The 15,810-nt window shown below is 45.2% G+C and overlaps 1 protein-coding gene across 1 annotated transcript in view; it reads right to left on the bottom strand.

Moving 5' to 3' along the window:
* The window catches only part of NUP188 (nucleoporin 188), a 46,958-nt gene that overhangs the window by 9,397 nt on the left and 21,751 nt on the right, over positions 1-15,810 (bottom strand). Inside the window, exons 11-29 of the mRNA XM_021691516.2 lie at positions 15,002-15,202; positions 14,039-14,128; positions 11,372-11,437; positions 10,288-10,407; positions 9,677-9,803; positions 8,295-8,447; positions 7,983-8,109; positions 7,684-7,771; positions 7,511-7,587; positions 6,595-6,709; positions 5,833-5,953; positions 5,639-5,705; positions 4,579-4,707; positions 4,113-4,252; positions 3,158-3,264; positions 1,635-1,841; positions 1,361-1,530; positions 590-659; positions 120-187 (exon numbers count right to left, since the gene is read on the bottom strand). Coding sequence (XP_021547191.1) covers positions 120-187; positions 590-659; positions 1,361-1,530; positions 1,635-1,841; positions 3,158-3,264; positions 4,113-4,252; positions 4,579-4,707; positions 5,639-5,705; positions 5,833-5,953; positions 6,595-6,709; positions 7,511-7,587; positions 7,684-7,771; positions 7,983-8,109; positions 8,295-8,447; positions 9,677-9,803; positions 10,288-10,407; positions 11,372-11,437; positions 14,039-14,128; positions 15,002-15,202 — 2,243 coding nt within the window. The remainder of the gene's footprint in view (positions 1-119; positions 188-589; positions 660-1,360; positions 1,531-1,634; positions 1,842-3,157; positions 3,265-4,112; positions 4,253-4,578; positions 4,708-5,638; positions 5,706-5,832; positions 5,954-6,594; positions 6,710-7,510; positions 7,588-7,683; positions 7,772-7,982; positions 8,110-8,294; positions 8,448-9,676; positions 9,804-10,287; positions 10,408-11,371; positions 11,438-14,038; positions 14,129-15,001; positions 15,203-15,810) is intronic.

The following is a 15,810-nucleotide window of genomic DNA, read 5'->3' as shown; positions in this document are numbered from 1 at the left end:
GGCTCCAAACCAGCTCTCTCCTCTTATTGGTCAACTCTAGAACATGCACCCAGTGGCAGGCCATCGCGCACCCCTCACCCAAACCTTAAATTAAAATCTCAAAAGGGGAAAGGACTCACTTAACTACATAGTATATCTCCAAGCAAATTATCTTCATGATGAGGGCACAGGTTTCCAGGATGCTGGGCTGTGGAGGAGGAGAGCAGAGCAGACATCAATCATGAGGAGAGCCTCTTCCCTGGTGTCCCCGATGATGGAACAGAGCAGGGACCTGATACTTGGAAAACAAGGAAGCCCAATTTCTATCGGATGTGAATGGGCATCTGCAATGTCGGGTCCACAGGGTCTCCAAGTGAACGAAGAAGACCACAGAGCCATCAACACAGAGCAGGGCATGCTACTTCCCTTCCCAAGCGAGAGATATCAAAGGGAGAGGAAGCAAACACGCCTCTGAGAAAGAAATTTCCAGTGAAGAAAACACTCTCGTTGCTTAATGAGGGGATGCATCATTTCCTACATCTCAGTCTCACTGCCCAGCCTGTCCTCCCAGGGACTCTCCTCCCCTGTCCCACCCTTCACCCTGGCTTACCTCAGAGGTTTCTGAGGGAGGAGAAAGGGTTCCAAACAGTGGACTGGTTAAATTCTCCCAAAACTTGGGTCTGAAAGGAAAATACATTTGGAAATCATACTTTTCTCACGCAGGCCTTCCCGAAGTTCTGTCCACCCGCTTCGGCTGGTTACTTGTCCGTACTGTACCCATCTCAATCCTAACATGAGTCACCTGCACCTACATAAATGTAACTGGTTCCACAGATAAAATTATGTTTTCCTGTTAAGAAGCGCAATTGTATGTATGTTCTAGAGTTGACCAATAAAAATTCTGATTTGTGCCACCATACACTTTTCCCAGAGCCCCACAAAGAAGAGAGTGGGGAAGGAATAAGGACGCAGACTCCCGTGGTCAGCCTTCTGAATGTCCCTTCCCTTCGTGCAAACAGGGTCCTGGAGAATAGGGGGTTTCATTCAGTTCAAGGACTCGAGCAAGCCACTCTGATCTGAAGCTACTGTTTCTCAAGAATGATGGATTTTGAAGGGGTTAGCGAAAAGGGAAGAACGCACAGGCAGGACAAGGAGGGCACCCTCAGATAAACACGTCTCTGCCTTTCGGTAAAGAGGACACATGCCAGCAGCAGCAGAGAATGACTCAGAGTCACGCTCCCGCACAACAAACCAGCCCCTAAGCACTTCTCATGCGTCGGCCAAGTGAGCGGTCACAACGAACCTCGCAAGTATAAACTACTGTTACTCCCGTTTGCAGACACGAGGCTTGGAAGGCAATCCCTCCCGGAGTCAGACTCACTTGGTTCTGAGGACCAGCATGGCACTGTCCCGCCGGTCCTGCCACAGGGCGTGCAGGAAAGCAATGGCTGCCCGATGCAGCAGGGGCGGACACCAGTAGCGGTCCTGCTGCTGGGAATCAATCAGCTCCAGCACCGCATGGAGGCAGCTCCACACGCCAAGGCTGAATTCCTGCAAGAGGGCCAAGCAAGAGTTCAGTCCCTCAGCCTCCACCGGCCAAGCGCACCCTCCTCCCAGGGAGCTGCCTCCCAGCTTCATCCGAGGGGCGGGCTCACCTTGGAGCCATCGCTGCCATCCTTCACCTCCAGATTCAGAAACAGCTCGATGAGGCCTGGCTGAGTCTCTACCGCAACTGTGAGGAACTCCAGAATCATGACTTTGATGCGCATGTCCTCAATCTTGCTCTGCAGTCGGGTCAGGAAGGCATCTCGAATGGCAGCCGCATCGTTGCCAAGGCAGGCATATACTGACATCGGGGCCACCTGGTGGAGACCCAACACACAGACGTAGGGCTCTATGTTCAGAAAAACCTTGACAAGCTCCTGCAGAAGGGTACTGGAGAACTCGAAGAAAACGCACAGAAAGGGAAACATCCAGATGTACGGCTCCGGGTTAGAAGGGACATTGCGTCAAACTACAGTACAAAACGCCCACCAATTCACAGAAGAAATAGTAATCAACATAAAAACATGCACGACCGCTCTCGTGGTTAAAGAAATGCAAGGTAAAAAACAAGATGAAAAAACTGATGGGGATACAAGACTTGGTGTTATGAGTACAAACTGTCGGGGCGCCGGACTGGCTCTGCAGGTGGAGCGTGCGACTCCTGATCTTGGAGCAGTGGGTTTAAGCCCCAGGATGGGTGTGAAGATTACGTTTAAAAAAAAAAGAGCATAAACTGTTACAATCCTTTATGGAGGACAATTTAGAAATGTCTAAAAATTTTAAAAGTTCACTAATACCTAATTTTTAGGAACTGAAAACAGAAGTTTATGGAACTCTAGGGACAACAGTCCTGCAGCACTGCCTGTAATAGTGGAAGATAAAAAAACAGCCCAAATCAATTAGGATGCGTCCATTCTGGGGCACGCCATGTAAGCATCAAAGACAATAAAGTAGCCCAAATGTGCCCATGTGGAAAGACTGCAAGATCTGGTGTTCCGTGAAGAAAGCTAGTCATAAAACAGTATGTATGAGGCCATTCTACTTTTGTAAAGAACAAAAGAAAACACCAAACATCCTTTAATACATAAGCACAGATAAAAAGAAATCTGCCTGGGTGGCTTAGTCCATTGAACGACCTGACTCTTGGTTTTGGCTCAGGTCATGATCTCAGGGTTGTGAGATCGAGCCCCGCATCGGGCTTTTTTTTTTTTTTTTAAAGATTTTATTTATTTATTCGAGTGAGAGAGAATGAGAGATAGCGTGAGAGGGAAGAGGGTCAGAGGGAGAAGCAGACTCCCTGCTGAGCAGGGAGCCCGACGTGGGACTCGATCCCAGGACTCCAGGATCACGACCCGAGCCGAAGGCAGTCGCTTAACCAACTGAGCCACCCAGGCGCCCCGCATCGGGCTTTTTAACCTGCTTGGGATTCTCCCTCTCCCTCTGCACATCACCCCCCACACCCCCCGGTTCTTGCACATGCTCGCAAGTCGCTCTCTCAAATAAATAAATAAATAAACAAAATCTTTAAGAGTCAGAGAAGTCCAAGTTAGCTGTTTCTCTTGAAAGAAGGCAGGAGCAGTCTCAAGCACGAAGTCAGCTTTCTGGGGCTTTGCCTGATTAAGTGGGAACCTACCGTGGCCAGACGTTTCAGCAACTGGATGGCAAGACGTGGTAAAGCAGGATCATGTTTGTGGTAGATGTATTTGGCAAGAACAGCAATGAGGTTGTTCCCATGGGCACCTGAAGAAGCACAGGAAACAGGTTAGACATCAAGTGTGTCTGAGTCAAGCTCCTAAGAGAGGCTGTCAGTCACAACGGCCTACACACGTGAGGGATTTTACTGCCCTCAAGTACTGGGAGGGCCAGAGCAAATCCAGGTGGCCATACCGTTGTTTTTTGTTTTTTTTGTTTTTTTCCGTAGCCAAGGGGATACACAGGATTTGGAGGTAAATAGCCAATCCAATTCATTAAGAGCAGCAAGAGAGACATTTTGAAAACAACAGGTTGTCTCTTAACAGGTTAGAAAAAGACATCACACTGAAGAACTGCACTGAAATGCAAAAATTACCAAAATCCCAAAATGATACAAGTAGAATAGGTCTTAGACATTACCCAACCACCTACTTAAAAGTGAGGAAACAGGGTCCCAAAGGGATTAAATTAATAGTGTAAGGCCAAAGAGTCAAACAGTCAATATTTACCACAAACTTTTCTCCATGATTCACAAGTAGTAATCTTACCTCCATTGTAATCTGATAAGGTAGGTACTACTATTATCCTCATTTTATAGACGAGAAACACGAGGCACAGTTGCTTAATAATGAGCCCAAGGTAACACGGCTGATTAGAGCCACAATTTGAAGCCAGGCAGTCTGACTGTGAACACGGATTCTTTACTATTCTGTCATCAACAGGAGGCAGAAGTGAAGGACATTCCAGCCCTCGTTTCTAAGTCCAGGATGGGAGCTGGTCATCATTCCCACATTCCCTCCAGGAATTAGTCAGAAAATACTGCTGGCCTCTAACAACACAGCCTGAAGTATGTCCTTGTGGGTAGAAGCACTGCTGGTCGGAAGAGCAATACATACCATGCTGTGTGAGAGCCTGTTCCAGGGGGGACACCACATTAGAAGGCGGTTTCAGCCGAATAACATTGTTGGTGACGGAGAATGCCAGTTTCACAGTCTTGATCAGCAGCTGGCCCTGCCCCTGGCCCTCTGCCCCATCACTAGGGTGCCAAATGGAAACCAAAGTTGATTCAGACAACATGACTTCATTTGCAACATATGTGCTCTCATGAATTAGATTCCCAACAATAATCCCAGAGTTCAACAGCTTCTGTTAGAGGCCCCAGTCCAAACTAGGAGAGAGGAGGAGCAATCAACTCCCTTTGCTATGTGCCAGTCTACACAGCAGCCACTAGGGTATAGAAAGGCTACGTCCTCGGGGAAACAAGACTGTCTTTAAAAAACCACCACACATTAACTTACACTGGAATTCAGAGAACATGCAGGCACAATAAAGATAAATGGGGAAGGGGAGAGGGAGCCCTACCTTCGGGGCTGAGCAGCCATCACCATGTCGATGGTGTCCACACCGACGCCCATGATATTGATCACTGTCTGCCCTGCTTCTGTGTAGGCTAGGCTGCAAATGCAGAGAGACTGCAGGCTGGGGCTGTGACTGCAAGACAGACACGTTCCAAGTTACTAGGGAGCTACCACGTTCATTACTGGAAGGGAAGGGCACTGTACAAACTGAACCAACTGAACATCAGTGATACAGAGCAGCTCTCTGCCAGATGAATACACTCTGATCACTTTCCTTAAATAGATTTGATCTTAGGGGCGCCTGGGTGGCTCAGTCAAACGTTTGCCTTCAGCTCAGGTCATGATCTCGGGGTCCTGGGATCGAGCCCTGCGTAGGGCTCCCTGCTCAGCGGGGAGTCTGCTTCTCCCTCTCCCCCCTCCCCACCTTGTGGGTGCACATGTGCGCTTCTCTCTCGAATGAATAAAAATCCTAAAAAATAAATAAAATAAATAGACTTGATCTTAGAAACCACCCTGAAAAGCTATCTTAACGTCTTACCAATTAATGGATATATTTACTGAAGTGAATAATTATTAGTCCATACAATGGACTGCACAGAACCATTAAACAAGACAGATCTGCATGAAGTGGCATGGAAATGAAATTCCAGAGTAGTCAGTACAAGCAGAGGAAAACACCGAGCAGAAAACATACTAACTTCATAGTCATCTCCAAGAAGCAGGTTTAGGAAGGGCGCTTTCTATTTCCCAATGAATATTTGTAACTTTTGTCAAGATCATAAAAAACAAATTCTGTGTGTGTGTGTGTGTGTGTGTGCACGCATGCACAATCTCACTGGGGGTAAGTTTGTTTCCGCTTCAGTTCTCTTCTCGACCCATAGGGAGAAAGGATACAGTCCACTGGAAAGCAAATCAGAACCTCAAGAGTACTGAGCTCTGGGCTAAGGCAAACTGAGTTCTCTGGAAAAGGAGGGGGCTCCCCACAGCAGAAGCCCCTGTCTTCCCTTGGGGAGCGGCGGCACCCGGGCGTACCCAGCTAGAGCAGTCACACCCCGCCCCCATACCTGCCGTGTAGGTCTGCCTCGTGGCACAGATTCAGGATCGCATGAATCAGCTCCAGGATCAGGCAACCTGGACTCCAGAAAAGACACAGCAATGATGTGGACTTGTGTGATGACCCTCACCCCAAGAAAGGGGAAGACAAGATCTCCAGGGAGCCAGGAGTCGCTCAAGTGTTCCCTGCGCACGCCTTCCTTACCAATCTGTTCTCTCACACCATGGGAGTTGTAACGCCACTTGTGATAGCCGGGAAGCATCTCCTTCAGCACAAACATGACACAGGGCACCAGGCCTTGGCTCTGGGTACTTCCCAGCTGCCCCTACAAGAAACCATGCTGTGAGAACTTACACCTTTTAAGTGTAGGCAGGAGGCCAACCTGAAATGTAAACCTAATTCTGTCAGACTCCAAAATCTATTTTTCAGACTGAGTTGTGACCCGTTAGTGGATTGTGGAATCAGCTTATTAGAAAATATCCGAGGGGCGCCTGGGTGGCTTAGTCATTAAGCATCTGCCTTCGGCTCAGGTCATGATCCCAGGGTCCTGGGATCAAGCCCCGCATCGGGCTCCCCGCTCTGTGGGAAGCCTGCTTCTACCTCTCCTGCTCCTCCTGCTTGTGTTCCCTCTCTGGCTCTCTGTCAAATAAATAAAAATAAAATCTTAAAAAAAAAAAAAAAAAGAAAATATCTGAATGCCTTTTGCATTGTCAGAGTAGTGCTGAATTGTGAAACTCCGCTTCAGGGGTCCACAAACACTTATGTATACTGAGTCATGATATAAAACATACATATTACCCTGGGCTACAGATAAAGTATCCATTACAGAATCTGGCACATAGTCAATACTCAATACACAGAAACCGTTAATGCCGTAACCTCAGGACAACTGGGGGGCCTGCACAGACATGAGGACTATAGTAGAAGACAAACTATTTTGGATGATCTCATCTAACCAGCTCTTACCTTGACAAGAGTGGTGATCAAGCGCAGAAAGGCAACAGTGACCCCGTACTCGCCCTGGGGCTGCTCGCTGTTCATCAAGAGGCTTCCGTACCCTCCGGCATTCATCCCCTCCGCACTGGGAGAGAACAGAGGCAGGGGAATCAGGGTGGGGCAATCTCAGGGTTTCCAGAAACTAATCACAGAGCATTCTTGTTATTACCTAGATGGCTTGGGCCCCAAATAGGAAATCTCTGCAAAAGAATTCATCAAATCTAGGCTTTCTACCCAAGGTGAACATTAAGAACATGTTTTATTGATGTACAACCTCAAGAGATTTAAAGTAAAGAAATCAAATAAACATCCGAAAATATCTTTTTGTCTTACAAGGAAGAGAGGGCAAAGAGAATGCTCAGGTAGGAAAACGGAGCCTGTGTATTAACTGTCCAGCAGGTGAGCTCAAGTACCCATGAAACAAGGAAAGGTACAGAGTGACTAAGAAAGGGAAGCCAAGTCTCTGGATCTAGACACTTCTGGATTCTCTAGGCTGGAGAGTTAACTCCCATGCACCTAGGGTGGTTGCCGCTGGATGAGAAATACATCCATGGGGAAGCTTCTTTAAAAAGAATGAAGCTAGGGTGCCTGGGTGGCTCAGTTGGTTAAGCGACTGCCTTCGGCTCAGGTCATGATCCCGGAGTCCCTGGATCGAGTCCCGCATCGGGCTCCCTGCTCGGCAGGGAGTCTGCTTCTCCCTCTGACCCTCCCCCCTCTCATGTACTCGCTCTCTCATTCTCTCTCTCTCAAATAAATAAAATCTTTAAAAAAAAAAATAAATAAAAAAAAAATAAATAAATAAAAAGAATGAAGCTAGTCTGGACCTGAAACGTATCTGGTGCTCCCAGGGAATATGCCTTACCCAACCTAAGAAGACCTGGCTCACCTAATCATCTGACTCATGTTGGAGACCTGGTGGGCCACGAATGGTAAAAAGCCTGTGTGACGAAGATCAGTCCAGACCTGAGAAGGGAAAAGAAGAGCCCAATGTCCACGTGTCTTCAGGTATCCACCAAGTGCACCCTTTTTTGGCTCTTAGGAAGACTTGGTGTCTCTCACCTTTGCTGGATTCCGGGCAGCCAAAACAGTCAAGCAATTGACACAAGAAGCAATGACGTCCACTGGTGGGGAGATCACTGTCGTTAGCCTGGTTGGAGAACAGTGCACTCTACTCGGTAAAATGAATAACATAACTTGTTCCGCCACAAATATTTTCCAGTTCTCTCTGCCCAAGTCCCTCCTCCCAGCAGGGTTAGAAACACAGGAAGGCCCTCAGCTGGGGATAGTATCACGCCAGGGTTTCCCTCAGAGGAACGAGCGTGGACGTTAACCCAGCAGGTGTGTGACCAGATGCTTACCGCTGCAGCAGCATGTAGATGCGGGACGTGATGGGCAAGAGACAGTCTGCTATGGACAGATCTGTGCTGATGACCTTATGGACCAGATCAATGATGGGTCTGACCCGCTGGCAGTGCTGGATGACATCTGTGGGGAAAGAAAGCACACAATTCCTTCAAGATCATGGAATAGTCTCTGAGACCCAGATAAACACTACACTTATCCCAGTCTGGATGGTTTTCAATTTTATCTTGAGATTCTCTGTCTGTCCTCCAAATCTAAGCATGGCCATTTTTCCTTCCCGTAGTCCTGTCTCGCCGAGTGGACCTTACCTGCAGTGGAAACGACATGCAGCAGCATTTCAATCTCGCAGGTAAAGAGGGTCCAGCTGCTGTAGGAGTACTCCCAGCGTACCAGGTAAGCCCTGTCGTCCAGCACTACTTGGCCCACGGTGCCCTGAGGTATGCGAAGGTTGGTCTGACCCCCTAAGGGAGAAAGGAAAGGAAATGAGTCTAATATCTGGGAATACAATAGGAAAAAGTGACTCCTACATCAGACACCAATATTTACTCACACAGAGAAGGACACTCTCTTCCCAGTAGCTAACACTGATAGACTGGTTCCACCCAAGTTACAGCATGTGTCAGAATTCCCTTTCTTCTCAAGGCTGAATATCCCACTATATATATGTGCCACATTTTATCAATTTCATCTGTTGGTGGACACTTATTTAAAATTGTTTTTGTAGGGGCGCCTGGGTGGCTCAGTCGTTAAGCGTCTGCCTTCGGCTCAGGTCATGATCCCCAGGTCCTGGGATTGAGCCCCGCATCGGGCTCCCTGCTCGGCGGGAAGCCTGCTTCTCCCTCTCACACTCCCCCTGCTTGTGTTCCCTCTCTCGCTGTATCTCTGTCAAATAAATAAAATCTTTTAAAAAATTGTTTTTGTGTATGCCCTTTTATCCAACAACTCCGCTTTAGGAACCCAGTGTGCTAAAAATAAAAGCACCAGTGTATAAGGGGACATGTACCCAAGACAGCATTGTTTGTAGTGGCAAAAACCTGACATGGCCTACATGTCCTTTAGAAGGAAAAAGATACAAGATTCTGGAACATCCAGAATAATTCTGTAGTTACTAAAAAGAATGGGTCAGATCCGTATATAAGAAAAGCAACCTCCAGGATGAATCTAGGAGAGCGTACACAGTATGTAAAAGGATGCACATCAGTTCTTAACACTGACTACTCAACAGACAAGTCTCAACAGGCGAACTCTGTAAAGTGTAGATCGGTGCCGTGTCTCTTGTTGCAATGAACATGCATTATTTTTTAAATAAAACAATCTTATGATGTATAAAAGGGAGAAATGCACTAAGTTATCAACAAGTATAGTGGAGAGAAGGAACTGCTTTAAAGGCAGCTTGCAAGAGCGCCTGGGTCGCTCAGTCGTTAAGCATCTGCCTTCGGCTCGGGTCATGAGCCCAGGGTCCTGGGATTGAGCCCCATATTGGGCTCCCTGCTCAGTGAGAAGCCTGCTTCTCCCTCTCACACTCCCCCTGCTTGTGTTCCCTCTCTCGCTGTGTCTCTCTCTGTCAAATAAATAAAATCTTTAAAAAAAATAAAGGCAGCTTAAAAAAAAAAAAGTTAAAGCAGCAAAGATGAAGCCTAAACGGAGGCTGAGGAAAAAGAGCTACTGAACCAGGGTCTCTCCATCTTACCAAGAGGATAAAGGAGTTTGGATGTTTGCCTCCGCCAGAGAGTTCCATCTTCATGGGAGATCACATCATGGGGTTTGTGCTTATAAAGTTCATTGTAGAAAGACATCTTATCCAAGAAACTATACACCTGCCAACATGCAGAAAAAAATCCAGCCACACGTTTACCTGGGGGACGTGGAAGGAGTCCCACGTTCGCTTCTCTGCTCTTTAGCCAGACCATGTATGTGGGGACTCTCGAACTTCGCACGAACCCGCCTCCGCACTCCTTGCCAGCCCTCACCATCCTCTTATGCTGAAGTTGAGGACCCCTCACAGCACAGACAGTTGGCTCTCCTGAACAGTGGGTGTTCACTGCTCAAATGACATTGACTGTGTGGCTTTATGAGGTACTCCCTCCTTGTGTCTACTGTTAATTCTCTGCCAATGAGATAGTAAGAAACTCTGTATTTTGTCCTACTCCCACCGCACCTACAATAGTTACTTAATTTTATAGACTTGAGGCACTATCTCTGGCAACGTTCGTTCAACTTCAGACTAATTCTTGCTGTGGCAGTGGCACCCCCAAAATAGCTCCCACACTCTGAATTCAGGCATCTAACCGAACCACCTACCTTTTTGGCAGTGGACTTCCCTGATACGAGGGCTCGCAGCAACTGTAGGAGAGGGGAGAGGAGATGGGGGAACATCCCACAGACACTGTCCAGAATGATCCCAAGCCCGGAGGTTGGCTCCTATGGTGAGAGAAGTCACTTACCTTCATGTTATCCATTGATTAACACATCTCCAGATTGCCTAGCAATCATAAGAAAACGTAAAACCAATCCTTTCCTTCAGGCAGATATCACTCCTCCCTAACAATTTAAGACTTCCACATTTCCACTGAAAATGGCTATCAACAGCAGATTGTCAAGAAAAGAGAACACCACTGCCTCCAGTGACCTTTTCCTGGCCATCCTCTCTATCGGAAGACAACGGTGTTCACCTCCTCACGGACATGTCTCCAATAAAGTGAAAAGCACCAAACAACATGCCAGCATTTAAGCCACCACACACGGGCAACAGATCCTCAACCTAAATATTGTTTCATACTGCCTTCTCCCAGAACAGTGTGAGTCGAGGCTGGATAGCAACTCAGGAAGAAGAGGATAAGACATACAGGCCTATCAGTCAGGCCACAGTACCAAAGAGAACAGATTTATTCATCAGCTAGACCCTGGGGCTTCAGGCTGCTGTCAATGTTAAGCCTGAGTATTGGTGAGAAACTGTTCTCTCCAAAGCCAAATTCTTATCTAACCAGTTACAATACTCTGTCAACTCACCCCAATACCACGTTCAAGAGTTACAGTAATACTGGTGTCTGAGACTGTCAATGTGAACAAAAACTTGGTGGGTAGGATAGCGAACATGCTGGTTCATAATACAGGCTACAGACTCAAGTCAGCCAGAACTGCTTCCTGATCCTGGCTGTTTGTCTAGCTACGTGACCTTGGCCAAGTCACTTTACATCTCTGAGCATCACCTTTCCTCATATGCAAAATAGTGATGATAATAATTCTATCTACTTCATAGATTTTTGTAAAGATTAAATGTGAAAAGACATAAATGCTTAAATATCAGACCTATCACAAAGTAAGTACTTGATAAATTCTTTTCGCTATAAGAATATCTTAGCATAATTCCCTCTGACACACTTACTGTTCCCCAGAATAGTTCTGGAAGAGAAGGGTCTGCCAGGACTTCACATGCTGTGTCAATTACATCCTGTTGGGGGAGAGGGAAAAATAGCTTATTTTCCCCAGTTGAACCAGTCTTTTCTTTTTTTACTGTATCCTATTCAAATAAAAACACCAACAATACTTTCACATACTATGTCAGAAAGAACCCTGGGTTTAAAAAGTAAGATAATACCCTGTCTAGGGTGTATGTTATAGCTGTTATGTGGTGCTAGGCAAGTTAACCTCTCTGAACTTCAAAATCTTTATCTATAAAATGGTGATATTACCGCTTCACAGTACCGTTGTAAGGACTAAATGAGATAATACATGGAGAAGTGGACTGTAAATGAGAGGTATTACTAGGCTCACCTAAACGGTTCTCCTAGAGGGCAAGAATAATGCCTTTTTAAGTTTTTGAATCCTCAGCACCTAGCACAGCGCTTGGCACACACTGGGAATGATTTTTTTTAAACAACCCAAGTACTAGGACTCTTGCAGCCCAGATATGTTAATACTGATCCTCCAGGTATATTATGAGGTCCAAATGTGACCAGAATTTTGGCAAAGGATGCAAAGCTTACTCTGTGCCCCTAGAGCTTTGGAAATTGAGTTTTCCAGTTAACACCAATTTCTTTTATAATGGTAAGAAATTTTCATTTTTAGCAACTTTACCAATTTCTTCAATTTCCAAAACAAGTCATTAAAAATGAATACAATGGGGGCGCCTGGGTGGCTCAGTTGGTTAAGCGACTGCCTTCGGCTCAGGTCATGATCCTGGAGTCCCGGGATCGAGTCCCGCATCAGGCCCCCTGCTCAGTGGGGGGTCTGCTTCTCCCTCTGACCCTCTTCCCTCTCGTGCTCTCTGTCTCTCATTCTCTCTCTCAAATAAATAAAATCTTTAAAAAAAAAAAAAATGAATACAATGACTTAGTTATAAAGAACTCTTCAAATAACACTTTCCACTGCAAGGAACCAGTTCCTTGGAGAAATAGCATATTCCAGGTCTGGGGCAAGACTCTTGCAAGATAATCCTACAATGGTGTGTCGTACCAGAAAACAATGGAGTTATCAAAATACGGAAGCTTTGTGTCAGACACATTCAGAAGCTCATCAAAAAGAGTTCTTACTGGCCAAAGGTGAGGGATCGGAGCATAAGAATAATAACTGCAGTGGATTAAAACACAGCTAACATGTTTACTTATACCCAGGAATCCACAATGACATGTAAAAATTTAAAAACCTCACTAACCACCTTTACAGGAGGGTAGGGAAAACTAGCAAATACAGGAAAATAAGCATGTATAGTATTCTATACCAGAGTATCAGATAGCTAATAGCTAATGAGAACAAATTTTTTTTAAAGGATTTTTTTTTTTTTTTTGAGAACAAGAGAGAGAGAGGGCACAAGCAGGGGGAGCGGCAGGCAGAGCAAATTTTTTTTGACGTATAACTCACATATAATGTTACATTAATTTTAGATATGCAACATAATGATCTAATATTTGTATATACTATGAAACCTTTTCTATAGCAACGTTCTAGCCAATAAACAAAAGAGGAAAGATAGAATAGTGCCATTTTGTAACTCCCAAGGAACTAATGGATCTAGACAACCATCATCTAGACATTGATGTGGCATGTGCAGACTAAAACTTGACAGAGCTATCAACCAATAATGTATGGACCTTATTTATTCAGATCCTGATCAAAACAAACTTATAACAAATTTACAACATTTATAAGATAATTAGAAATTTAAATCCTGACTTGTTACTTGAAGATACTGTTTAGATGTGCTAATGGGGGGATGCCTGGGTGGCTCAGTCAATGGGCCATCTGCCTTCGGCTCAGGTCATGATCCCAGGGTCGGTTTTGGGGTCGAGTCCCACATCGGGCTCCTTGCTCAGCAGGGAGCCTGCTTCTCCCTCTGCCTACCGCTCCCCCTGCTTGTGCTCTTGCTCTCTCTCTCTCAATCTGGTATATAAATAAATAAAATCTTTAAAAAAAAAATAGATGTGCTAATGGTTGTAAAGTTTTACTAGCTCCTATTCTGGCTCATCGAATATTCATAGATGAAACTAAATGATGTCAGGGATTTGCTTCAAAATAATCAAGGAGGGAAAGAGTATCAAGATCTGCTGTCAGTTGATAATTTGGAAGCTGGTGATAGGACTGTTTAAGAGTTTGTTACCTAACTTTGTCTTCTTTGATGTACATTTGAAATGTTTCATGTTTTAAAAATACTGCAGAAGAATATTTATTAGCACCCACAGATGTTTGGGACAGTGCTCTACCCCAAAATGAGACTACAAAGCAGTATATACATTGTGATTCTGTTTTTAGAGAAGAATTATTATATTTTTAACATATATATATATGCAGAAAATGTTTGGAAGGGAACACAACAAAATATTAACAGAGGTTGTCCTGTGTGGTGGGATTACACTTTTTTGTTTTTATCAACACTTTCTGATTTTTTTTTTAAACTAATATGTATCATTTGTATATACAATAAATGAAAAGAAACAGCAATAAATTAACACCTGGGGTATGTGCGTGTGTGTGATATCAGCTCCAAAGGGATATCTTAGGGATATGACTGCAAAGCCAGGCAGTGTAGACAGCCTCACAAAAGCCAGATACTGACCTGCTGATTGCCCAGTGTGTGCAGCTCCAGCGAGGTCAGAACGAAAGAAAGGAGTCCATAGACACACATGCATGCGGTGCTGGTGGTACACTGTAAGGGCAAAGGAGTCAGTGACTAATTCTGAATAACAAAACTCTTCCCCCAGATTCAGCATAGTCCTGCACGTTAATATAGTCTCTGTAAACAAATGGGAAGGGAATCCAAGGCTTTGTAATTTTCCTAATTTAGTCCCGAGATCAGGAAGACAAGGGGAGAAATGAGAAAGCAGGAACCATAAATATTACACCACCACCAAGAATAAAACCACATCCAGTCTAGAAAAAGGATAAAGAGTCTCTATGCGCTGATATGAATGATGCAGCTGCCTGAAGGGTCACCAAGATAAATCACCCAGTGGCAGTCGGTGGGGCCTGCTGGCTGAGGTTTCCTGCTCGCATGTCAAAACAAGCTCACTAAACAGTGCCTCTGAAATTAAGCCCCAACACAGGACTCAAGAGAATAGCTAATTCATCCTGCTATGGTTGAATGAGTAAGCTCCCAAAAAAGATTTCTCCTGTCAATGCGGTCAAAGCTACCTTCCAGATTACTGTACTGGCATAGTATCCTATACTGGCAAAGAGTCAGACACGATGGGTTCAAACCGTACCTACCACTAACTGGCCGTTATTGTTCTGCCAGTAATTTGTGGGCAAATTACATCTCCCTGAGGCTCAATCTCCTAATATGTAAAATAGGATGAAAATCCCTAGTGCAACCAAGTGTTGGGATGAAATAAGAGAAAGTGCAGAAAGTGCTGATAACAGTGTCTAGTCATACTAAATGCTCTACAAAGTTAGAAACAACACTGTCATCATTATCCATGTCACTATCACAATTCTCATTACTACTCTCATGATTCATTAACAAGCCTCTGCCCTGCTCGCTGGCATTCTTATGCTCAGACACCCACAGCCCGAGCCTCACGTCATTTCCCCCACTGGCCAGTGAGCGGAGCAGTCGGGTCAGATACTGAAATACGTTCAGCTGGATGGCTGTGCCACCTATCTTCCGGACAACACTGCTTGTCTCTTCTGGATGCAGGGTATGACGGAGGAGAGCCCAGGCCAAAAGCACTGGGGCGTGATGTGGAATGTCCCCAAAGGTCAACATCAAACGGTCCATATCCTGATGAAAAAAAAAAACAACAAAAAACAAAACCTCTGTCACTGAAAAGAAAGTCAGAGCCCTCCACAGGACCCTTCGTCACATTTGGTATGTCTTCCATTTGCCCACAGTGGTCCCTTGTCCCACTGATATTCTACTCTTCCCCAAACCCCACCACCTCACTAGTAAACCCCTCCATTACTCTTCCCTTTCCCCACATTTTTTCCTTCTAATTTTAAGTAGTCTTAATGTAACATTATAAAACACATGTTCAAATGGAATTTTCTTTAGAAAATTTCCCAATCCTTCTTGAACTTTCTCTGATTTTTCCCCACTTTCTATCTAACCGTCATCCCATCTCAATGTGTTTCCCCTGTGCTCTTCTTGCACAAAGTCCATAAATGAAGACAAGCCCTCAGGTTCTGTCCTTGGGCCTCTTTTGTGCTGGTGCGAACTCTCTGAGTGACTACTCATTCTCACAGACTCAACTATGACCTATGTGCAGAAAACTGAAATCTGAGATTTCTTCCAGATACAATTAACTTCCTAGCAATGTAGAACCTCAAATTCCACCACAGGGAAAATTTTATGTGGCAGTCTAGTTGAGTGGTTAAAAACATACTCCTAAC

This window comes from Neomonachus schauinslandi, chromosome 13 (genome assembly GCF_002201575.2).
Source record: "Neomonachus schauinslandi chromosome 13, ASM220157v2, whole genome shotgun sequence".
NCBI classification, from domain to species: Eukaryota; Metazoa; Chordata; class Mammalia; order Carnivora; family Phocidae; genus Neomonachus; species Neomonachus schauinslandi.
The sequence above is the reverse complement of the archived record's forward strand: the minus strand, read 5'-3'. Positions and strand labels throughout refer to the sequence as shown.